Raw genomic sequence first — 25,504 nt, 5'->3', positions numbered from 1 at the left:
TGGAAACCTCAATAAGAGAAGCATTGATCCACCTTAAGATGATGACTTGCGCAATATCTGACAGCATTGGAAAACTCAGCATATCAAATCTAGTGAGAGCACAGCTAAGGGCTGAAAAAAATATATTGTGCACACACTCCATCCATCCGGCAATACCTGTAATATTTCAATATCCTGTTTGTGATTTATTTGAATTGCTCCAAGATCCTCTGAAGTGTCAGAGAAGATAAAGCTACACAGTGTGCGCCGACTGGTTTATATAGTGCAGAGAGAACCAGCGCGGCCCATCTGTTATTCATGAAGTTTGAAAACAGCAGCTACAAGTATCAATCAATCTCTTTCACCATTTGTGCCACTTGTGCGTCACTGAGTGCGCACGGCGCCCTGCCTGTTACCGCCGCCGCCGCCGCTGCTGTTGTTTGAGGAGAGGCTGTGCGCTCACACCCACATTCAACAGGCACTGGTGGATAGCTTACTTGTTATATGTAGGGTGTCACCGTGTTTTGTATTACTTCAACCTCTGGGGGAGATGTGAGCTTTTTAGGGGTAGTGATGCGTTGAAGTTGCGCGCTATGGTGCCTATACGCAAATCATCCCCCACTACTCCAGCTTTGCACCTCAGTAGGTAGAGCAGACTCGTGAAACAACCAAAGCTTCCACTATATTCGGGGGGAAAGGAGAGGAGGATGGCAGCTCCACATAACGGATCCAACATAACGGCGAACTACACTAACCAGTTTGTGCAGCCGCCTTGGCGCGTCGCCCTCTGGTCCGTTGCCTACAGCTCCGTGCTGGCGGTGGCGGTGTTTGGAAACCTCATCGTGATATGGATCATTCTTGCCCACAAACGAATGAGGACGGTCACGAACTACTTTCTGCTAAACTTGGCGTTTTCGGACGCGTCAATGGCCGCGTTCAACACTTTGATAAACTTTATCTACGCTGCCCACGGGGACTGGTACTTCGGAGAAGCTTACTGCAAATTCCACAACTTCTTCCCGGTCACATCCGTGTTTGCGAGCATCTACTCCATGACTGCGATAGCTGTGGACAGGTGAGCTCATGAAATGCTGTGAGCACAACATTTAAGGACTGACTGATGCTAAATCCTTCCCACGCCCCTAACCCCAACTCGCTGTTTCTCTCAGCTGCATGTGTGGGTAAATTAATTCTGTTTTTTTCAATTATAAAAGTAATAATTTAGATTTAGATTATTTTTTACGCACGTCTCTTATATGTGATGGAATAACTAAACGGTCAATATCAGTGTGTTTATTGAAGAAAAAATACAACCATGAGGGTATGAAGGTATTTGCTGTACCTCCAATCAGCCAAGAAAGTAGAATATATATATATTCCATTTTAATTCAGACCACCTTCAGCTGACCTTAATCTTTAAATAAGCAATGCTATACCCGGAGCACATACACAGATTATAATATTTTTAAATATACAGCATGTGCAGTATATATATCCTTGTCATCCAAACACTTTAATCTCAGCTGTTTCACGCATGATGATTTGGACAATTTCTGATCTTTCCACTTGGCTATGCTGCCTTCCACCAGCAGTGGCGGAAAATTGAATCTTGTGCTTAAGAAAAAAAAAAAGAGGAAAAAAAAGCTGTTATGTCTTGCTTGAAGACAAACTGCGCTCCATTTGGTATAAGGGTTATGTAATTAAATTTGATGTACTAACTTGTGCCCCCTTGCTCATAAGAACTAACTTATATAGAGTCCCTATCAGTGACATTTAAATTCTACTGATGGCATATAAACTTAGTCCCCCACATCAGGTTATGCCCCCCCGCTGATTTCAACATACATTTATTCTGTTCCCAGTGGTGGAGGAGTGGGCAATTGGAAAGGCGATTCCCCAGCAGGGTGACTGCCATCTCACACACCATGGGCCTGTTCCACACATTTATTTTTTTGTTTCACTGCCAATGAATCATAGACTGAAGCTGTTGTCTTGCAGAAAGTCTGCACTGCAGTGAATGACTGTGTGCGCCAACACCCTAGAGAAGATCAACCTCTCCATGTTTTCACGCTCTCTGACTTTCTTTCTTTCTGTCACATGCGCTCACATTATTCATCTGCTTTTTCACACATTCTCTTTCTTTCCTCTCTTCCACCTCCACCTCTCTCTTTTCATTCCCCCTGTAGTTTCCATTAATGTGGTGATGCAGTCGTCACTATCAGCCAGGCTTTGATACTGATCAGTGGACCATCATACGTCATAATGTTTGAATAAAGGGATTAGACTGATGAAGGAGGCAGCCACAGGCCGAACATAATGAAAACAAAAAGCACGCAGGAGCTTCGTGCAGGCACAGTGTGTGTCTCCAGCTCGTGTGTGTGTGTCATATTGTGTTGTTGCTTTGTCTGAGGTGTTTTCCTCCTCCAGTACTTCTCCTTGACACACAAAGGGAACAACTGCATTTCCTCAGGCCGTGCTCATTTTGGCTCCTCTACAGAAACTTCCATGCGTTTGTATTTTTGGTCTGCAGTGTCCATTCGATTCTGTCAACTGTGTACTGAGAAAGAGAACATCGCCATGACCTACATAATGTAGATGTAACCTCCGGTCATGCTTTTCCTAACCCCAGTATGGTGCTGTCTCCGCTCTGATGTCTTGAAATGGCATGAGGCCACAGTTCATGATCATCTGTGAATTTGTCCTTCCTGCTGACTCTCTGCGCTGCCAAGTGTGTTTCCTTGGGCACTGCAGCAGAATAAACTCAGGTTGCCGTGTGAACGGTAACTGGTGAAGCCTGAAAGCTTTTTATGACGACACGGCTGGTGACAGTTTTTCATTTCTCACACCTTTACTTTCTTGTGTTGAAGCTGTGAATGTGTTCAATGCAGTCATATCATTAGTGTCATGACCACATGCTACTCTACTACTTCACCATCATATTTACTTGTATGATGATATTTCAGTGTATTTGCAGCAGTATCGTGTTACACAACCTGTGTGCAGTTTTCCTGCATGGATACTTCCACACCACATGTGATGATGCGGACACCAGTGCACATTGACACTTTCTCTATACTTGAATCATTATCTGGAGTCCCTCATTACAACAACAGCCAATCAGAATATTCACATTATGCACTGTTTATGGAATATGTTTTTAAAAAGTGGATATATTTAAATCTTTTTTTTTACAGTACACATCTACCACATGGACACTTTGTACGCACATACAGTATGGTACGTTATATCTTTTTTGAACCACTCCTCTATATGTACAGTATGTCCTTCTTTTGTCTCAGTGAGTCTTTCTATTGCTCTATTGCAACGATTTGAATCCCTCACACTTCTTATTAGATAGTCACCAGTAATTGCGACTTTAACTCCCTGAAAGTTTAATGTTCTGTGCAGAAAGAGCTGGAGGAGACAAAAGTTGCTGATCACTGAGAATGAGTGCTGTGTTCCTTGAAGGGTCAGTGAAACTTAACTCATGCAGGTAGTTTCAATTGGATTTGTCCAGGCTATGAGATATCCACCTCTAAGATTACCAGTCTATTAGAGTCTAACTCCACCCCAGTACAATGAAGGTTAATGGGATTTCATTTGTGGCCCAAACAGTGTTGAAAAACGTTACTTTTTAGAAATCACCAACAGCATTTTATTTCACAAACAATGCTCTTTGGATGAAGGCAATCTTCAGACTCTGCTGTGAACTTTTTTCGTTGCGGCTACTTTCAGAAAAGTCTCTATTTACAAGCGGTTGACAGGTCTATGGTCTGTGGAGAATCCAGTCTAACAGTGACCTTGTCCCTTGAAGGAGATGTTGTTGTTGTTGTTGTTGTTGTTGTTGTTGTTGTTGTTGTTGTTGTTGTTGTTGTTGTTGAATTTTTAATCAATAATGTTTCAATGCAGTCAGCACCACAAACAAAAATCTATCAACTTTTATTGTATTGTGATGACAGCAGGGATCTCGAACATGGAAATTCCAAAAACTTGCACAAAATTAAACCAAATAATCTGCATGGTTAGATGTCACTGTTGGTAAGTGTAAGTAATTTTGTGATTGTCTGTTAAGTGAGGGTGGCTTAACTTTAAACATATTCCTCTCATCTGAGGGCATTCGCGCCAACACATGACATTTAGTTGTGCATATAATGTTTGGCTACTTGCATTGGAAGTCTCATCCAAAGTAATCTTTGTTAGCTAAACACCAGGTGGTGATAAAGTGAGTGTTTAGTTGGTAATGTCACACCATGGTGACATTGTTTCCCAAACAACACATTGTCCAAAAGCTTTTATGTTCATGACTCCCAGGTTTTAAAAAAAAAGAAGAAAAGAAATGATTTATTATTGTGCTGCTGTAATGTCTCTGTGATCATGCCCAGTTGATGCTAATGGCTCTGTGAATGTACTTTGATGTGTGTGCTAGGATACCAAAAAAAGTGTGTGTGTGTGTGTGTGTGTGTGTGTGTGTGTGTGTGTGTGTGTGTGTGTGTGTGTGTGTGTGTGTGTGTGTGTGTAATCTCTGTTTAGCTTATTCAAGTGTTACTGGTGTTGCACTGTGGTGATTGCTCAGTGGTTACAAGTCTATTAGATCAGTCACCGTTGTGCAAGCGTGTTGGATCCCAAATAACTCAGGCTCCTCTGGCACATACTTGATTGGACATCTAACAAGCTATTGTTATGCTGCCATACACAAGGGCCAGTGAGACACTCAGAATAAATGCCAAGCAATTACTGGTGAATAGACGGGCCATCTTAGTTGTTGTCCCTCAGAGAGTTGCAGTCACTGAGGCGACAGGACAAGGCCCATTCTTTACCCTCGTATGAAGATTGAATTAGTGGCCCTAAGCCTGCCTTATCAGCTATTGGAAATCATGTGGCATCCTGAGTTGGGTTCATGTTCACCTGGTAATCTCCTGCCAGTTTGGAGTGTTTCACTGTGTCATTCAAACGAAAATCTCATCACAGCTTTTTGGAACAAATCATCCAGCAGTTTCTCTGAAAATCAAAAACCGCAGTGTAATTGGACTTTTAAGGGCTAGAAAAAACTGTTTGAATTATATGTTGAATCTCCTGAATCTGCCGCTGACTTTTAGGTCGGAGAATTTCTATTGAAACTCAATCACATACTGCAGAGGTTGCTAAAATAAATCTGAGGGGGTAACGGGATGATTCAGGAAATATATACACAATACAGTTGCACAAGATTTGATCCACCTTTCTGACTTTTTCTGAAGGAAACAACCCAACGAGGTGAAAAGATTATCTCAACAGCCATAAAAGTATATATGAAATAAACAATTCACACCGATAGTACTGATAGTCACACCAATAGTCACACCAAGTCTATAATTTATCTGAACAGACTTCCTTGTTAAATAAAGATTAAATCAATAATCAATCAACAATTAACATGTTGTTGAGGCTTTAAACAAGTATGGCTTTTTAACATACTGACCTCCGCCTTGTAGGTACATGGCCATCATCCACCCTCTGAAGCCTCGTCTCTCTGCCAAAGCCACGACAGGAGTCATCGTCTGCATCTGGAGTCTGGCCGTGGTTCTGGCCTTACCTCTCTGCTACTTCTCCACCACCAAAACTCTGCCTCACAGGACCCTCTGCTATGTGGCCTGGCCCCGCATGTCCGACGACCCCTTCATGTGAGAAATATTAAGAAAACTGGAATTTGCTTTGATACCAGGCTGTGCAGCTCAGTTCTTTCCACTTCAGTTAACTGCTACAGCCTTGCCTGAGTTCAAGTGTAGCTTGCTTTAACTGGTTGCTCCATACAGGTTAATTACAATGTAATGAAGATTTTACACACCAGTTTAATCACTGAGTCATTTAACTGTTTATTTAACTGTCATAGTGGATCAGTTTGAAAAATGGTAGACACGACTGTTGGAAGAGCCAAAGAAATGTCCTCTTTTATATGTTTACACTGGGAACACATTGCATTTGACAGACTACAACCCTTTTCATTTACGTTGACACTGACATGAACTCTCAGAACTGTGCTGCTCAGTCACCGGTATTTGTAAAAAATGAGGATATGAGTTGTTTGTAATGGAAAATTTCTTTTGCACGGATGGATTTTTTCCGGGGACCTTGGATCTGTGTTTTTCTAATTTATGACCATACAGTGCTGTGATGTGTGAGGCAGCCATCCTCACCTCCACAAAAATGTCAATTATCTACATTATTCTTGAAATTCCAATTAAACTCACATTCATTCAGTGCCACAAGTATCAGGAATGCACGAGGCTCAGTCTGTGTTCTAGCAGAACATAAAATGCACTGTGGATGAAAATATTACACCAGTGAATATTTTATGAATGTAAACACTCTTCCGGCTTTTCCTCTCTTTCTTCCCAGGTATCATATCATAGTGACAGTTCTGGTCTACTTACTGCCTTTAGTGGTGATGGGCATCACTTACACCATCGTGGGGGTGACGCTGTGGGGAGGGGAGATCCCAGGAGACTCATCTGATAACTATCACGGACAGCTCCGGGCTAAAAGGAAGGTAGGCATGCTTGAGGGGGAAATAGTATTCCATTAATTAGAGAACACAGATATAACCTGTGGTGGTCCAGTTAGTAATTGTGAACATAATGATGTTTGAGCTCTAGAAGAACCAGGTATAATCTGTAATTTTCTGCCACTGAGCAGCCGGTGGCTCCAGTTAATTATTATCTCACTTCTATTTCATAGTCTGAACCCAAATAAGAGAGGGACCATTTGAGACAGTAAACTAATTTGACACTTATTCTCCTTAAAGAAAAGGAGATTTCCCATTTTACTGTTGATGTACATGCAATATACCTCTAGGAATTTGATTTAAACCTCTGTCTCTGTTAATTCAATCACTGTGACTAAAAGCATTTATTGTCTAATCAGGGAATCCCAGACCACCACCAAATCTAATTAATTGTTCATTGACCTGTTTTGTGTTCTCTTTATATTCATGATAATCTGTTGTTAAGTGTATGAACCAAAATAACTCCCTGTGAACTTGTTGTTGTGTTTAATCAGTGGAACTAATATTTATGCTTTGGAAATGATGGATCATGGTGGCACTGGACATCAGCAGCAACAGGACGACAGAAACATTATTTTTCCCCACCAAAGCAAGATCTCTGGGCTCTTACATTATTACAGATACATGAAAAATAGGAATATTACATCTAAGTCCTGATGGTGAAATTAAAAATGTCTAAAAAAAAAAAAAGCTCAACAACTAATTAGTAGTGGTTTTAATTTTCTGTTTCAGCGTACTGATAACTGTGATTGAAAAGTGAAAACAGCAGCTACAGCATATTGCAGTGAACAAGAGAAATGACTTTTGTCCCGAGTATGTGTGTGCGGAGGGTAGACACACTTCACTGTGAACATTGCAGGGGGAGAAAACCTTGATGCCACACAACACAACCTTTGTGGTTGTCACTCGCCTTCAATCAGCTGCTTGTCCATGCATCCAGACAGGTTCAAGCCCTGAAAACCAGCAGTGTCTTGGGGCATTATGAGGTTGTCCACACTTTGCTAGACACATCTGAAGCCACAGCCTCTATGTCTCCGGAGTCTGGAGTCTTGTTCAAGACGTTTTAACAATGGGAGTGTTTACTGCCACACTGGAGAACGAACAAATACTGAGTGAGGAAAAAACCTTTGACAGCAGATTATATATCATTAAAGGGGATAAAGGCAAACAAATCATGACACCTAGGCCTACTGCAGGTTCAGTTAATTACAGTAGAAGTTATATTACACCTGGCATACTACTGTAATGTATGTACCCCTTCACTAATGCTCTCCATCGTGTACCCAATGTGTTCATTTAAAGTGATATTAAACTGGATGATAATTATCTATTAATTACCAAAACTGGAAAAATATTTTAGAAGACACAGTGACCCTGGAACAGATTTTTCAGTAACTTTACATCTATACTTCTAGCGGCACAAGTTAGCCATTTCAATTTGTTATCAATTAGTTTTAGCTATCCTAGTAAACTTTTCTGCTCGCTTGCTAACTAGTTTTATTGCACTCCTATGCATTCTCAATCACAGCATGGAGTGCTAGGGTGTTAAAACCTTTTATGAGACTGTCCACATCTAAAAAACGACCACTTATATCACCTGTGCCAGCGCTTATTACAAGCCATAATTAGGTTTTATTGTCAGGTGACCTCTAGTGGCTGTAGTAATTATGACAGGAGCAAAGGAAGACGTGAGTAATGTAGTTTAAAGAGAATGTAAATGTACTAAGGATCAGCCTCTCCCCAAATCTGGAATCCAACACTGTATGTGTGTTTATTTTCCTCCTGAGCTACTCCTCAATCTTTCCAGATACTCCCGGCAGCTCCAGAACTACCCCCCTGGCGTGCATCTAGCCCTGTTTGGTAAACAATGAAATAGGCTTAGACACCAGATTGATTTTTTTTGTGGAAATAACCATCAAAAAGCCGTTACGTCACCACAACGTCACCATAATGAGTAAAAATAACCAAATGCCCGCAGCTCAGAGAAATCAATACCAAACAAAATAATTAACAAAAACAGACATGCAAAATTAACACAAAATTAATAAACACAACCGGGATGACAAACACAAGAAAGTCTAGATGTGCCCACCACATACACACACTCAAATCAATGCATTTGAAGTTATTTAAACAATAGTAATGGATTTAAACATTAAGCACATTGTATCTAGACACTGTAAGGCAGCTACCATTATAAGCTGCTACAGCGTCTACTTGTGATTTATGTCAGAGGTCTGGTTGTTAGTGGAACGGATGTGTTACTGGTAAACACACTTTGTAACAACCACAGTTTGAAAGTCAATGTGTGTTCCTGTCTGCAGTTCACAGTGTGATACAAGATTAGCTGCTGTATATTACTGTAATAAACCAGTGAATGGTCGAACCCCAACACTAAAAAAATGTTAATATTGGAACAAACAGAGGTGAAGCTCCCAGATAAAACTCTGCTTTGGCATCATGTCCATTCCTCTACATGTATTCAATGGAAAACATTATTTTGCTGACAATTTTGACATATCTCGGTATGATTTCTTGTGGGTCCTCACGATTTTCCCAAGTTCCTGGGTACACACAGAATTGTTGCCTGAAGGCAGGATCCCCATTTCTGTTTCTGCCTCTGCATGCTCCCAGCTTTTCCTTAAAACCGGTATTGGCTTCACTACGGTAGTCATTATTTCTGAGTCTTCTGGACAGAAAATGTGTCTGTGGGGTATCCATCTCCCCTGTAGCTGCACAGATCAATAAGTTAAAAGGAATATTTGTGTGTCTGGGTGTTTGTGGGCTGATCTCCACAGGAGTACTCAGGTTTTATCCAAATGTTTTCAGGATTACATTCCAGACAGACTGTTTATTTTAGTGCCTATTTCAAAAGCAGTTTGCAGTGTGTGTGTCTGTGTGTGTGTAAATTATAGCATATAAGCATCACTTTGGGGATAAAGTGTGCTTTCTAGTATGTTTATGTTTCAACCTCTGTCGTGTCCTTATCGCTGGTCACATTGTACAGTGTCTTTTTCTTGGGGATGAATGTCATGCAGGTTGAGAGTTTAGTGCTCGCAGGCTCTCGTCAGAATAGGTTACAGAAAGGAGCAAACAGCTCAGGGCAAAACTGTCCAGCACCAAATAACTGTCTGGCTCAAAAGCTAATGTTTTTACTGTATCCCATACCAAATAATGGTAATACTTTTGGTACAGTGGTAATGGTAATTGTTAATCTGCTTAATTCCTTAAGTGTGTTGCTGATGAACACTATTGAGCAAATTCACGGCACAAAGGACACTGATCAGCTCCTCTCAGCTCAAAAAATTAAAACAAATTGTGGTTGGAGGGGAAACGGCTGCAGGAAAACTAACCATTAAAGAATGTTATATCCACTCATATTACAACCTCTCATATTAAAAGTACATTCAAAAACTTGGGATTTTAAATCTCAAGATATAATGTTAAAAACTAATTACATATTCACCATAGGAGTGTCTCTTGAAATGGCGCCCCTACGGCAGCAAGCGTACTAGACCTCGGTTGTTGTGGTTACTATAATGAACACACGGACTGTACAGAGAGCGGCGTGCCTACCTTCATCGCTATGGTTACTATGATAATGGTTATGGCTTGGTTAGGTTTAGACGCTAAATATTTAGGAAAAGATTGAGATTTCGGGTAAAAAAGTACTTCCTCAACATTATTTGATCTTTATTGTCATGGTTACAACACGTTTCACATGGGGATTGATCTCCGCTCTGCTGTGTCATAGTCCTGTGTTTTATTGACCCATCTAGCCACCCCAACCTTCTCCTGGCATGGACATTGTCACTCTCATTATGCTATGTCACCGCACATTTTCCCATTACTCCCGTCATAATTACTACAGCCACTCACCTAACAAGAAAGCGTAACTACAGGTCAATATAAACTGCGGCACAAATGACCTATGGGCTTGTTTTTTACAAGACAGTCTCCATGGAAAAGTCGAGAGGATTCATCCTCTGAGTGCCATGAATATCTGTACTAATTTCACAGAAATACATTTCTCAGTTTTTGATTGATAAAAAAAAAAATAATAATCCATTTACCTCTGTTGCACTTGGTTGGCAGCAGATAATTTAAACTGACCATTTAAGATGATGTTAATGCTCATAGAAAAATGATCTTCTCCTTCCCTTGTTTGACCAAGAATGGCCCTTAAGTAATCAGTGACATCATCCATGACCAGAATTTCCTATTGAATGTGTTGAACAGTGGCATCTTTAAAACAGCTGTTCCCCTCTCAAGAGATTGACACTAATTTATTTCGAGGACACTAAAATGAAATGAAATGAAGCAATGAAGCAGGAATTGGTAATTGTATATAAAAAAATAATCTCTGAAGAGTGTTATTATTTCTCAAGACCTTTATTTCTTGTGTTTCACCTTATGACAAATTCCCTGTGCAGCCATCAAAGGTCTGTGAGGTGATATATGCATATATAAGCTCTTTCATCAGAGAAAGATTCACCGGTCCATTGTACTGAGTTAATCCATTCTTCCGCAATCACCGTGCCACAGGTGGTCTATTTTAAGATCATACCTGGGGCTGTGCATTCGAAATGTCAGTCTGAAGTGCGCCACTAATGACCTGTCATAAGACTGCTGTACAGCTCCTCAAGACAACCTTTGTTTGACTTGTTTTGTAACCACCATTGATCATCCATCTTACTTTCTGCCGGAAGACAAAGTACTATGTGTGTGTGTTTGTGTGTGTGTCTGTGTGGATTGTGATGGATTATATTTGCAAGATCAGATTTTCCAGAAATGAAGTACAACAGTGTTAAGCCACAGTGGGATAATGTGACTGTTCTAATCCAAACTGGGCAGGTGTCAATATCTCTCTCTTTCCTGAGAGAAACACACGTAGGTGTTCACAGGCAACAGCTCAGACTTGTTCCATAATGAAAACCACAGCAGAAGCAGTTTTTAAGGGTCATTCACCAAGCCACGCTGTAATGCAGAAGGATTTAGCTGCCTTCTTTTGAAAGCCGGCTTTAAGTACCATGGCTGCAGTCACATAACCTCTTTTGCTCTTTCTTCTTGTCCGTCATTGCTCAAGACAAAAATTGACTTTTTGTCATTATTGTACTGCAAAGAAGTCATAGGGAGGTGGTCAGTGGTAGAAAGTAGCAATGTAGTTTTACTCAAAAATGTATTTAAAAATTAAAGTACCTGTAAATTTAAATTTTGGTTAAGGTTGAGGAAAGATCATGGCTTTGGTTAAATGTAAATTAAAAATTAAAAGTGTCTGAAGTAACTGTGTCCTGCAGGGTTGAGCGCAGAGAGGAGAGAGTATTTATAACTACAAGAATATCAGTTTTAGTTGCCATGGGTGGATATTGTAGTTAAAACAAATGAATCATGTTGGCAGTGAAAACTGCAGAAAAATTGCAGCATATTAACTCTGATTTTGAAAAACAAATGAAGTAAAGAAAAAAAAAGAACTCTCTTTATTATGTGGATAAAAAACATAATCCCAGTGGTATTACATTTCTTTCAAAATACATTTCCTCTTGCAAATTAGTTGAATATAAAGACAGGATTGCACTGAGGGATTTTTTAAAATAGTTTTGTTTGTGAAACAAAGACTCGCTACTCGTGATAAATTTGTTCTCTTTCTTTTTTCCTTACTCTTCCTTTGTTTTTACAGAATCAGTTTCTCTTCTGTTTAATCACTCAGGCACGCAGCTCACTGAGGTTTGTCTTTATCGTATCACATTCCCAATTGTTAGTGGGACTCATTCTGGCACAAGCTAACTAATGGGTAGTCATTTACTGGATTAATGAAGGAACATTAATCTAGCGCAGGGGCAAGCCCCAAGACTGTTTTGGTCGGTTGATTTCTAACTCTATCCATATTCTGCATTAAAAAAGCTCATTAACGTGAGTTTCATTGCTTTTCTTCCAAAAGTAAATCGGCGTCAAACTAATATGTTCTCCTCACCTGCTTCCATTTGTTTCCCACTGCTCACTTTAATTTAGATGTGAAATACTGTTGAAGCATAGCAAGGTACAGTGAGTTAGTATAAAATGTTTCCTGCAACTTCTTTTAAGTTGGTCTTTTGATCATTTTCACACTAGCCCTTTAGCTTTGTAATTATGTTCCTATGTAGAAACATTATTAACGCTGAACATTAAAAAAAACATTACAAACCCTTTGAAGGCTACCACTCGTGCTGTTACCTAAAGACAAGCCGATACTAATACAGTCCTAATGTTCCATGAAGCCCACTGGAAGGCCTGCATGAGGGATTAGCTAACTGCTAACACAGGGCTGCTAATTTCACATTTAAAGGCCCCTCACTAATATAGTAAACCCACTGGATTTTCACTTATTTTGGCTGATTACACCTCTTGTGGGTGAGTACAGACATCTCCCTCACTCACAACTTAGACCTTTATCACACCATTAGTATGGTGAACTCCCGTAATGTCCAATATAGCTCCGTCAACCTTCAGTCTTCAACCCAAGTAGAGTTTTAATAACTCAAAATAACTAATAATAACTTAAATAACTAAATAACTAAATAAACAACCTGTGGGAGTATTTAATAGCCCTTAATAGCAAAGCAATAAAGAGCTGCTTCACTGTTCACTAAACAACCAACCTTCCTAAAAATGTTATTTATAAGCAAAAGCAAATATGTTTTGAAGGAAACATAAAAACTGCCTGGATTACAATTCATACAACCCACAAACATATCTGCCAAGTTACACAATGTTCATGCAGAACATATTTCAAAATCGTCCACTGACAACATATTTCCTTTGTGTTACCTACAATATCCACTCTTGCAATATAACATCTGCTTGTAGCGAAAAAAGACGAACCAACATTTTTTATGGTTATATGTCTAGGCACTGATAGTACTTGATTATTAGGCACGGTTTGCGGTATTGGTTTATTACAGAAAAAGTCAAAAGTGACTTTAGACACAAGACAAGACACATCTACAAAGGCTACATGGTCATTTATGTGCATTAAAAACAAGAAAAAAGACTTGAAGCGTAAAAATATGTGACAGAATCGTGGTTACGCACATACAAGAGAAATACAAGCTGTTTGTTGCCTAAACCTAACCACACACAGGACTCAGGATGCAAACTTCCAGTCTCGAGAGTTAAAGTCCTACATTTGTAAAAACCAACCACCCAGCCTGAGCACCGCAATGACTTTGTGCAGTTGAAAAACACAGCACTTAATTGAAAGAAACTGCATTATATATAATCCCAGCGGCAATTACGTTTCCGTCTAGGAGACAGGATTGAAACAATGATAAACTTATTTACATTCAAATAGATGAAGTGTGAGAGCTGAGGCTGAGTGGTTTGCTGTTAATCACTGTCTGGGGATACTGTATGGTACATCAGTTGATTCCAACTATGTGGCCTTCATGTAACGTTTCTTGGGAGATCAGAGACTCAAAACACAGGACACGAGGTGAAGTTCAAAAAGGTTTAGTCTCTTACTGGAAAGCCAGGCAGTCATACATAAGTAATCAGTCCAAATCAAAATAACAAATCCAGGCAAGGAGTAGAAATGCAACAAGACTAGGTCAAAACCTTGTCTATAGCTGGACCGTGTCATAGACTATTTGCATTCTGCCTAGTGTCAGCTGGTGTCAGTTCCTTTATCTGTTTGCTTCTTTCCTACTGTCTGTGCTCATTTATACAATATTTTATTACAGCTGAATTCCCAATGAAACTGTGCTCATTTACATGTTTTTCTGTTTTGGCCGTGAGACAACAGAACAAGTTTGAAACAGTGATTTAAACACAGCTCATTAAGACTGCATGTGAACCAGCAGTCACTTGCAAGCCAAAGTTGCTGTTCTGCTGCTGCTAAAATCCTGATTTTAAAACTGTGACGTCTTCTGACAAAATCACCAAACACATACTGTATGTTAAAGACAACTTCTGTGCTGTGATTTCAGCTATATTTACCCAGAGCTCATGCTCACAGGCCAATACTGATGACTATCTTCTATGGAAAGTAGCTAAGGTTTGTCCAAACAGTTGCTAGATTTGTCGCTGGGTGTATTTTTTGTTTTTTTTTGTCAACACTGCTTGTTTGCACTAAATCATTTTGAAAGAGCAATGGCCAACCAATGGTATAACCTTATCACTAAGTCACTCGGCATTTGGCTGAACAATAGTGTAGCAGCAAGAGTCAGATTTATAGGGATGATGACGCCAAAAACCAGAGAGGGATCCAACTTCATGTTTGTAGAGTCGATACAAGGTGAAGTTAAAATGTTTAAAGAGCAACCACCACCTGGCTTGTCAGGAGTTTAACCTCTTGGCAGTTCTGATGTATTCCAGGTTGTTTTGATCAGTACATACCAAGAATGACTGTTTACAGGCTGGCCTTCATGTGTCAGTGAAGTATTTTCTGTCTGCAGCACACAAGCTTCCTACTAACAAGGGACCTAATAAATCCATAAAAATCCATCTTGCACAGATTTCTAATATTTAGAGAGAAAATGTCCTTCTCCTTTTCATCTCCCTTTTCCATGTTTTAGAATTGATATGAAATAGCCAATAGATTATGAGGACTTGTTTCTATGGCTCAGTTTGGTGTAAATTGACCCTCTGTATATGAGAAGTGGGACTGAATACACTTAAGATTGTACTCTCAGACCTGATGGAAGGGTTTAGATGATAGTAACTGCAGGGCTCAACCAACTGCTTGCAGGTGTCTCTCCTGGTTAAAGGCACAGGTATCTTCTAACAAGAAAAACCTGTGAACATGCTTGCCTGCCTGCTGCCCATAGGAAAGCTACCATGATCATAAAAATCATCTTTTTTGTTTCAGTCAGTTCTTCAGCCAGCAGACTCAATGTGGAAGAGGTTGGATGTAAATGTAGAATACAGCATTAAAGTTTGTCATCTAGATGTTGACTTTGTTGCACAGCAGTGAGTGGGAAGTAACAATATAAACTTCTCCCTGAGGTTTAGCTGTATATTCAACTGGCAGATATGCTTTTAAGTGTGGGATTAGCTTGGTGGCTGCCGTGAGATTTTCTTCCTCTTTTTCTTCTGAATGTCCTACAAATTATTTCTCCACGGGACTCTGGGATCTAACAGCAAAGTGTAACTTGACCACGGGTCTCTGTACAGACCTCATAACGTTCATGGTTATGTTACATTTCCTGTTGCAGCCTGAATCTCAGCACCAGTAATCCAGCTCCACACAACTGTTGGTTACAATACAATTACCATTACTATTCTTATTACAAGACATTTTTTCTCTGTGTGTGTTTTTGTTCCACTGGCCTTTGTAGCATAGCAATCATGACACATCAAAGTGGTACAAAGAGATAAGACATCATCCCTTTGAGGTCTGGTGTGCTGTATGTAAATTTCCTATATTTGTTCTTCACTCATCTCTTATTCTCTCTGCTCTGTCTGAGCCCATTTACCTAGGATTTTCAAGTCTAACCTAATGGAAAAACCATCCAAGATTGTCTGAATGTGCACACAGATATAGTCACACAAAAATCCACACTCAAACGTGTACCGTATATACAATTAAACTTCTATTCTGCCATTTTTTTTTTTTTTTTTAGTATTTGGACTAAATGAAGGCTGATAAAGCACTTATTGACTTTTTACTTCCTTTCCTCTAAATTTTCATTCAGCACGTTGTGTTTTCCTCACTAACTGCCAAGAGTTTACATAATCTCTGGAAGACAAACTATACTAAAACATATTAATTGAAAAAATCAATGGATTGTGGCTTTGTCATCAGTGCGAGCCTTTCATCTAGCAACCAAGAAAGTAACCTCCTTCTAATATCCTTCTAATATTTTCTAATCTACTACACACATACAGAAACCGTAAAAGCTAGTAGAGTGTTAGGAATTTAAAGAATTGGAAACAAGGCTCAAGAAGGCTTTTTGTTTCTCTCACTGTAGATCCCTTTTTAGTTGCTATTCCGGGCCCTCGCTTGCTTTTCTGTTCACTGGCAGACCATTGCTGGATGTTGGGGATACGTGACGTGTATTCGTATGGTTCTCTCAATAGATAGACCTTGCTTCGCTTTCTTGCCTTGCAGAAAACGACCTCCGCATCAGAAACACAGACAAGGACTTTGAGACAGGAGATAATGACGTAGTTTCTCTAGCCCACAGGACAAAACAAACCAGACAGTCTTGCCTGGAGGGAGGTAGCAATAATAAAATACCTCAGTGTGATTTTTTTTTTTTTTTTATAGGTGATTTAGATACTTTTTAATTATAGTAAGGCAGATGTTTCACATGTTAAAGGGGGCATATGATGCAAAATGCACCTTTGTCTTTTTAACATAACCCTGTGTCCATGATGTGTCTACCGACCTTCAATCTTCAAACAGAAAAGGCCTTCCTCTCTGGTTTTCTTTTGCTCCATCATTCAGTAATTTCCGGGTCTCTACAGAATCATACCACCACACATATGCTGCAGCGAATCTGGGAGATTAAGGACAAGACACAATTTTAAATAGTTCTGCTCAAAAGAGCTACAGCACAATCATTTCGGTGACTTTATTAACGGTAAGGGTTCTTACCCACTGACTGGTTTGGTGTTCGGTATTCAGATCGTTCATCTTTTGAACAAGTTTAGAATGCATATTTCAGTTGTCCAAAAATGAAACAAATATGAAGAAAGCATGTGAGGTTGGCATTGCTGTCAGCCTCATCGGTGTCCATCCCAATAGTTTTTGCATTGACTCTGTGGATCCTCTCAACACCTTCGTCATCCACGGGGAGCACATTAGGTTTTCTCCAAAAGGACCGCCTCAGCTAGCAAAATGACAATTGTCAATACATGTATGTAGCATAAATGATACCCTGCTCACTCAAAAACACATATGTATTAAACTGCAAACCTGCTGACATGGGACTTCAGGTTGCAATACTGCCAAACAAACTTTAAAGATATATGTTTGAAAAACACAACTTCTAAATCGTAAAGGTAAACCGTGTTGTCTTTTTAATCAGTCTCAATAAAAGGGGATTCCAGCGGTATAGAAATGTAAGACATTCAAGAAGAAGATATTCTTCCATCTGTCCTTGATTCCTAGATTGTTCTATTACTGTATGTACGGGACTTTCTTTACTCAAAAGGTGAGGCATTTCACAAGACAGACAGGCAGTAATCATCATTTGACCTCAGCAAAAGTTCAGTTGAATCAATTATTTTTTCTTCCATTCCTTTCATTAAACTAACAATAAGGAGCATGAATTCTATTGTTGGTGTGTATCATACAATCAGAATATTGGGCTCCATTCAGACAGTTCAATTTATCAGAATGCAATAAAATATGAATGTACTTTTAAAAAAATAAATAAATAACGCATGTGTGAAGAGACAAAAACACAAAATATATTAACAGCCATGACTGACAAGACTTCTGGTCAACAGACATCTGTCATCTTCGATAAAAAGGTTTTATGTTGTGTAGGAAACCGAAGGAGCACATCTCAAATCCTCTGGCAGGCAGTTCCAGCTCACAGGAGCGTAACAACAAAAAGCTGCTTCTCCAGGTTTGGAGTTGACTCTTGATATTTTTAAAAGGCCAGCACCAGATGACCTGGGTAATTTGGAAAGTCGTGACTGACGATTATTTCACAAAACAGTGTATAGTAGCAGAATATTGAAAGCTATGTGTATGAAAAGGAGCTGTTTAATAATCAAGACAAAGTTTCACTGGAAAACAGTGATGCAATTTAACAGCAGGAGTTGCATTGTGTTGAGCGTGTGTTCGTATTTCTTTGTGCAAGCTTCTGTGTTGTGAATGTCCTGCATCTGACCTATTGTCTCCTTTGCAAGGCCTGTAAGAGGAATTTATAGTGATGTAATATGTGTTTTGTATTCAGTTTTGTCATTGTAAACAAGCACAAAGTTCATATTTTGCCTTTTGTTTCTGGTTGACAACATTCGGCTTTTAAGTGAGACCATTAGTTCAGTGATCAGTGCATCTTTTACTCAGTTTCTTAAAGCCGCCCACTCAAAATGTGATGAGTTTCTTAATTAATTCACTAATAAGATTAAGGGTATCAGGCTTCTAATCTCTGCACAATTTCCACCAGTTTCTATACTCACCCACGCAACCTCAAGATCTAAGGCATGACATCCTGATCGTTAGACAACATTCCCACTTGTCTTAATTATTAACAATTAATATTTTAGTTTTAGCACTCAATCTGCTCTAATCATGGTGACCAATGACTACTATTTGCAGCTTTCTGGTTACTGCTCAATCTTAATGTCATTTTTGCCAGTCCATCTACTTTAACTGAATAATGGTTTGGTGTTATGAATGCACCTATTAATGGGTTGCCACACATTTCCCTATTTCTTCTTGTTCATTCCTTGTCAGTGACAACTTAGTTACTTTTATCATGTTTATCATCCAGTATGAAGTAAGACCCTCATACTGGACTGCACAAACCAAGCGAGTAGGGAGGTACAAATGTGCTTCATTCATCACTTGTTTGGACTTGTTTGGTTTTTATCAAGGCAAAAAGTTTGTTTTCTGTCACTAGATTACTCAAAATACTGCTACTGGGTTTTTAGCAATTACTATGAGAGAGAACACATTACTTCCATTTTTACCTCTTTTCGCTGACTCTCTGGGATTTTTAACCAATTTTAAGATAAATTGCTGACAAATTTAATGGCTTTACATTTCAGGTATAGGGTCTTTCTTTGTTGTTAGGCTCTAAATATGTGCGTGAGTAAGGCTTTCCACTTCTCTTTTTCTCATTCTGCAAAGGTTTGACATGGCAGCAACTGTGTATACAAACAGTAGCAGTCTGTCACATTGTAGAATATTTGACATGCAAACATTTTGATTAATTGTATTTTTCCAGTCAATAGAAATAAATGTACTAATCATTTTTGCAACGTGTTTACACATGCTCAGTACAGGTCAGAACTGTGCAACCCGCAGTCATGCTATATTTCCATCAACAATATTATACAATATGAACACAAAACATTTCTTGAAATATGTGCTTTGACATTCTCATTATCCCCCATTATGAAAAATGGGCAGCAGAGGGGCAGGATTTTTCAACATCTCTGTATTTTTTAAAGTTGGTCAAATAATGTTTATATAAACCACAGGAGCTCAACTAAACCTCCTGTGCTTCACAGGATATACTTTCAATATTGTTTATGCAGCTGTGTGAGGAGGAGGTTATGGATTCTGCCTTCCTGTCACACCTAATATCTTTGAGCCTATGGACAGGATTTTATAGTTAAGTACCTGGGGAATGATGCATGTTCTTGCTTTGCTCTGACATTTTCAGGACTACACTGTCAGATCTGACCAGATGTTTTTTTAACCGTTATTTAGCTGCCTGTGTATAATGCATAATATTTAAGGTGCCATTGAATGTATGTTTAAAAATCTTAAATGAAATGCAGTGTCTACTTGTTCTCTGATAATACAGGTAGAATAATTTTACTTGTTCTATTATGGGATGTAAAGTTGTTAAGGTACAGTATGTGTCAAAACAAGTCTCCAGTGGGGACTGTGGTAAAGCAGACACATACTTTAAATGTTTCAGCATCCAGCCCCATATAAAATCTCTTGTATATATACACATAAGTTAAATGGATTGTATTGAGTTCTCTGGTAGTCCAACTATGGACAATTTAAACAAGACCCAAAAGCACGTAGCAAATGTGTGTCTCCTCCTTAAGGTTATCTTTCTATTGAACCTATTGAGAACCTTGATGTCTTTCATAATTATTGGACAGCCATAAAAAAAAGTGAATGCACAACAAACCAAAGACTTTAACAAGACTCCAACACAAGGTTCTGTCACACGAATTGATCTTGCTAACATAAATTGTCTGTGTAGCCAATAGCCTAATAGCTTATTCCTCCACGCCATAGACCTCCCTTGTTGTGCATAAACTTTTAAAACCATACACATTTAATGGTCACTGTTGCAGTTGCTGACATTCATTACGACTGTGGCCCAGGAGGAGGTAGAGCGGGTCGTCCACTAATTAGAAGGTCGGTGGTTCGATCCCCGGCTCCTCCAGTCCGCGTGTCGAAGTATCCTTGGGCAAGATACTGAACCCCACTTTGCTCCTGATGGCTGTTCCATCAATGTATGAATGTGATGTATGAATGTGTGAGTGAATGGTGAATGTGGCAAGTATTGTAAAGCGCTTTGAGTGATCAATAAGACTAGAAAAGCGCTATATAAGTGCAAGCAAGTGCATTTACCATGAACATGACAACACACACTGTCCTGCTGCCATAAATACTTGCTAGAACATCAAATGTGTATTAATACGCTGCTGGAAATAGTCCCTAACAACCGCACAGCTTTCTCTTGTTTAAGTAACATTTTCTAAAACTACACTGACCAGCTGTTTCATTCAGCCCTTTTTAAAAATCAAAGCATATATTTGCGACTGATACAGAGCATTTACGGTACAATAAGAACAACATTGCACTTTTTAACCTTCTCTTCTTGGCACTCGGCCCCCAATACTGTAACACACTGTTGGGGGATTCTTTGGTGAAAGGCTACGCCACTTGCGATGGAAACATTTACACTGCACTCATATAACAGCTGCTTTGGTCTTTAAGTCTTTCAGTTAGTCTTCTCACATCACTTTCAAGCTCAAGTCCTGTTTTCTTGACAGGAACAGATAAATTAAACATCCAAGCTGTCATCTAACAAAAACAGTGACTTAATGGTTCACCCACTGTTTAGCAGCCACCAAGCACAGTTTACAGCATGACATGTGTTATGCCATAAACTTATTTGAATCATGGACTCAAAAAAAGAGGGTGCCAGGACTTCTGTTTAAATTTCAGGAGGGATGCAATGATGTCTGTTTTGTCTCTAGTAGTGTGCTTCTCCAGCCTGCCTCTGGGAAGTCATGCAGTATTACGGATTGTGTTCTCAGTTACCACCCAGAGATAAGCCTCTGCAGTTCATTCAGTTCACTTCCAATAATAAATGGAGAAATTAATTCAGAGACAGTTAAATTGATGGTCAGGTATATGCTCAAATTACATTAACTGAGAATACTGGGAAGTATGAATATTGCCATTTAGACTGTTCTTCTTTCTCCTGTAACTTATATTTTTAGAAAAATGCAACCCACCACTGTAGGAATTACATCCATATTGGATGAATCTGCAACTCACAATTTATATCCAAGGCCAACGCAGCTAGTAGTATGAAAGATAACATGGAAAGGTGTGGAGCACCAGGTGATCGATAGGTGTGGAGCAGCAGATGAGCTGCAATTACTGTTTGCATTTTTATATTAACCATAACCGTAATTTCTCCCTACCTTAACTAAACCGCAGATATTGCAGAACGATCGAGAATTTAAATTATAATCGCCTAGCGATAGTGTAAAATGATAACATCACCACATTCATTGAGCTAACATTATTTTGTGTATATGGCATTTCAAATGAGAGTTGATGGTAAAAAAAATTCAAACCGTGGCTACAGACATGGTCTAATACGATCTGTAGTTGTGATTCTAATTCTACTGAGGACATAATGAAATGTTCCCACAACCTTATCTCATAATTATGAGATCAGGATCTCGTAGTTAAGTCTTTATGTGTGTGACCAGATATAAACTTTTTCAAGAAACAGGAAATATAATGTTGCCACGGATTCAGTGAGTTACACTTTGGGCTACAACTCAAGCTCTGTTTTTTTGCTGTGTACCATCAGAGGTTGCTACATCTATCAATGATTGACTTTTATACTGATGAAATCTTAAAAGCTGATGATTTTCAGGAAGCTGTTCTGAAGTGTTCCAGTTCCAGTTTCTGTCCCATTAGTCTACAATATCAGGATTTCATGATTATGAGATCTATTCTCATAATCACAAGATTTATTCTTGTAATTATGATAGTAGATCATAATTATGAGTTATTGAAGTCATAATAATTAGATAAGGTCTGTTTATTTTTTTTCTTTTGTGAATCCAATGTGCTTCCATAATATATTGTAGTTGTACGCATATATAAGAACATTTTAACTGTTTATTGATGTGTTAGAACTTCTACTGTGAAGCATCTGTAACTGGTTAATGAATGCCTGACAATACATCACAGTTATCCTATAAGACATGTAATACAAACTTTTGAGCATTTCTAACCTGGTTAATGGCAGACAATATCAAACTATGAAAACATTATGGTCATTATCAGTATATTCAGATATAAGGCCAGATGAAGTACTATCATGAACACTTTGTTTCACTCTGGTCAGAAAATGGTACACTGGTTGAGCAACTGAAACTTCGCCCGCAACCAGGGAAGATCAGTTCAACCGACCGTTTAGCAGATTAGTTTTAGGGCATCTGTTGTAATACTAACAGGCTTGTGGAACAGGCTTTTCTGGGAGTGCTCCTGTACGGTGAGAAAATTTCCTGAATTTTGGTACAACACATTCATCTTTAAAGTATACACATACATATAGTTTGTTTAGGCGTTAGTGTTGCAGTGGTACTGTGCTTGAATCTTTTTTTTGGCCTACGTGCATATGTGACGATGAGTCTTATTGTCCATCTGATTTTTGATCAGTTGTGGACTTGCTGTCAGATCTTTGGAACTGCCACATACCACCCTGCTTGCTTTCCATTACAGTCTTATAATAATGCATCTGTCTGTTGCCTGCAGCACCAGGTGCTACCAAAATGCTCTAATTCAAAAATGGACTGAAATTATGTGCGCCACATTCTTCCCTCCAGATATTCATCAGTTGCAGAGAGAGTGACAGAGGGTTGTCAGATGTGTTTTTTCTTTCCTATATAATTTTCTCTGGCTCACAAATCTGTTCTTCGGTCAGTCTCTGTGAATGCTTTCAGGAGTCCTAAACACGGTGACAGCTTGTGAGTGTTTCTCATCATCGTTCACTCTGTCTCTTGCAGGTGGTGAAGATGATGATCATTGTTGTGGTGACCTTTGCCCTCTCCTGGCTTCCCTATCATGTCTTCTTCATTGTGACGGGTCTTAACAAGCGTTTGAGCAAGTGGAAGTACATCCAGCAGGTTTACCTGTCAGTGCTGTGGCTGGCAATGAGCTCCACCATGTACAACCCCATCATCTACTGCTGCCTCAACAGCAGGTGGGTAACGATGTGGAAGTCTTGACAAACTAAAAAACAAAGTGTTACGGTGGAACATTCCCTACCAACCAGCCAAATTTCAGAAAAATATGGACACAATCCCTCCTCCCTGAGTTACAGCATTGAATAATAGCCAGTGTGCCAAAGTGTTTTGCAGATGTCACAGTGAAGTTGACCTTTGACCATATGGATATAAGATATCATCACTTTATTTTATCCTTATAGACATTTGAGTTCAATTGTGTCAAAATTAGTTCAAGAATTCTTGAGTTTTGGCCTAAATGTCACAGTGACCTTGACCTTTGACTTTTACCCACCAAAATTTAATCAATTTCAGCCTGAGTCCAAATTAATGGTTGTGCCAAATTTGAATAAATACCCTAAGGGCGTTACTGAGATATCCCATTCACAAGAATGGGATGGACAAACTCATTGAAAGTATACTGATCGCCCTGGTTGTCACCGGTGCGGAGGCATACAAATGAAACCTTCCCTGAATTCCTCAGTTGCCTATTAAAGCCTGTGGACTGATTTCTATGTAAAAGACTTATGACAAATTTTCCTGGAAAATCCAAAGGATGTGACGTTTATGCTCACTCCAAAGTATTGCCTCAAGTCCTCTCTTCCTCTCCCCTACAGGCCCAAACAGTATGCAGCACTAGCTAATGTCAGCTTAGAAATAGAGTCCACTAATGTCAACAAACAACTGGTTCCCAGCAAAGAACAAAACATCTGTTCTTTAGAACCTGTTACTTTGCAGATTTTATGTGCATTATCTCCTACTCAGACGTCACGCAAAGCTGTGTGGTGTAACCTCAATGCATTCAGAAATGGGTTCAAAGGCAAGATCTCAAGTACTGTTGGTTTACCGCTGAGTAGTCTCATTGTAGATACTGCAGTTCAACACCAATTGACCTCTTTTTCATTACTGCACAAACATTTAGAGGTGCGTTTTGAAAAGCATCAGGGACACCTGAATACAATCTCTTCTCAGCTGAAGAGATAGATTTACCTGTATATATTTTCCATATGTCATTTTCTCTACACTTTCAACTTGCCCTCTCTCTCTTAATGTGGCACCAGGTTTCGAGCTGGCTTCAAGCGAGCGTTTCGTTGGTGCCCGTTCATCAAGGTCTCCAGCTACGACGAGTTGGAACTACGTTCCACACGGCTGCACCCAACACGCCAGAGCAGCATGTACACGCTGTCACGAATGGATACCACCATGGTGGTTGTTTACGACCCTGCCGAGGGAGACGGCAGTGCTGGTGGTGGCTCTGGGAGGAAGCACTCCCTGTCCACGAGGAAGAGGAGCTACATCACATCTCGCCACACTGAGATCACTGGATGTAATGGTAGCAGTGTTAAAACACAAAATGGAGGCCCTCCAAACGCTCAACCCGAGGAGTTCTCTTGAGGAGCGCTTCCACCCACATGCAGACAACATATGACATACACACAAACCTTCATGAATTTTATACACATCCATAATACGCTGTACATACCAACAGTGCACATGGTGTTAGCTTAATTTAGACATAGAAGCACTGTATCAATGTTGAAGTGGTTGCTTTAACGTGCAGAAAATGAACAGCTGGATATGGAGATTATTGAATATATTACCTTCCTGGATAATATAAAATTTTTTTAAGATACTCTGGAGCATGGATGTATTATTGAATGGGCATTCTGGGCACAGGTCAAGGGCTCAGGGAGCTACAAAGCCTCTGTTTGAAGTGACTACAGTCACACAGCTGTTTTGCTCCTCGTTCTTTAATATGGGAAATATGCCAATATAAGTGTCATCCAGTATCTAATTTACTATGATTCTGTTAGCTTTGTCCCT

The 25,504-nt window shown here is 39.4% G+C and overlaps 1 protein-coding gene across 1 annotated transcript; it reads left to right on the top strand.

Moving 5' to 3' along the window:
* The first annotated feature begins 683 nt into the window (after nt 1–683).
* On the top strand, nt 684–25,172 carry tacr3 (tachykinin receptor 3). Its single transcript, XM_022758524.1, has 5 exons — nt 684–1,054; nt 5,451–5,639; nt 6,355–6,505; nt 23,462–23,658; nt 24,742–25,172. Exons 1-5 carry the CDS (start codon nt 687–689, stop codon nt 25,073–25,075), a joined length of 1,239 nt encoding a protein of 412 aa, XP_022614245.1. The 5' UTR covers nt 684–686; the 3' UTR covers nt 25,076–25,172.
* The last annotated feature ends 332 nt before the right edge of the window (nt 25,173–25,504 follow it).

The sequence above is a fragment of the Seriola dumerili genome, unplaced genomic scaffold, assembly GCF_002260705.1.
Source record: "Seriola dumerili isolate Sdu_G_001 unplaced genomic scaffold, Sdu_1.0 BDQW01000301.1, whole genome shotgun sequence".
In the NCBI taxonomy this organism is placed as follows: Eukaryota; Metazoa; Chordata; class Actinopteri; order Carangiformes; family Carangidae; genus Seriola; species Seriola dumerili.
The sequence above is the reverse complement of the archived record's forward strand: the minus strand, read 5'-3'. Positions and strand labels throughout refer to the sequence as shown.

Excerpts from the sequence above, each read along its gene's own strand:
- tacr3 (XM_022758524.1), top strand. The coding sequence starts at position 687 with ATGGCAGCTCCACATAACGGATCCAACATAACGGCGAACTACACTAAC. Across the intron at positions 1,055-5,450 it reads ACTGCGATAGCTGTGGACAG|GTACATGGCCATCATCCACC; the intron begins GTGAGCTCATGA and ends TCCGCCTTGTAG. Across the intron at positions 5,640-6,354 it reads ATGTCCGACGACCCCTTCAT|GTATCATATCATAGTGACAG; the intron begins GTGAGAAATATT and ends CTTTCTTCCCAG.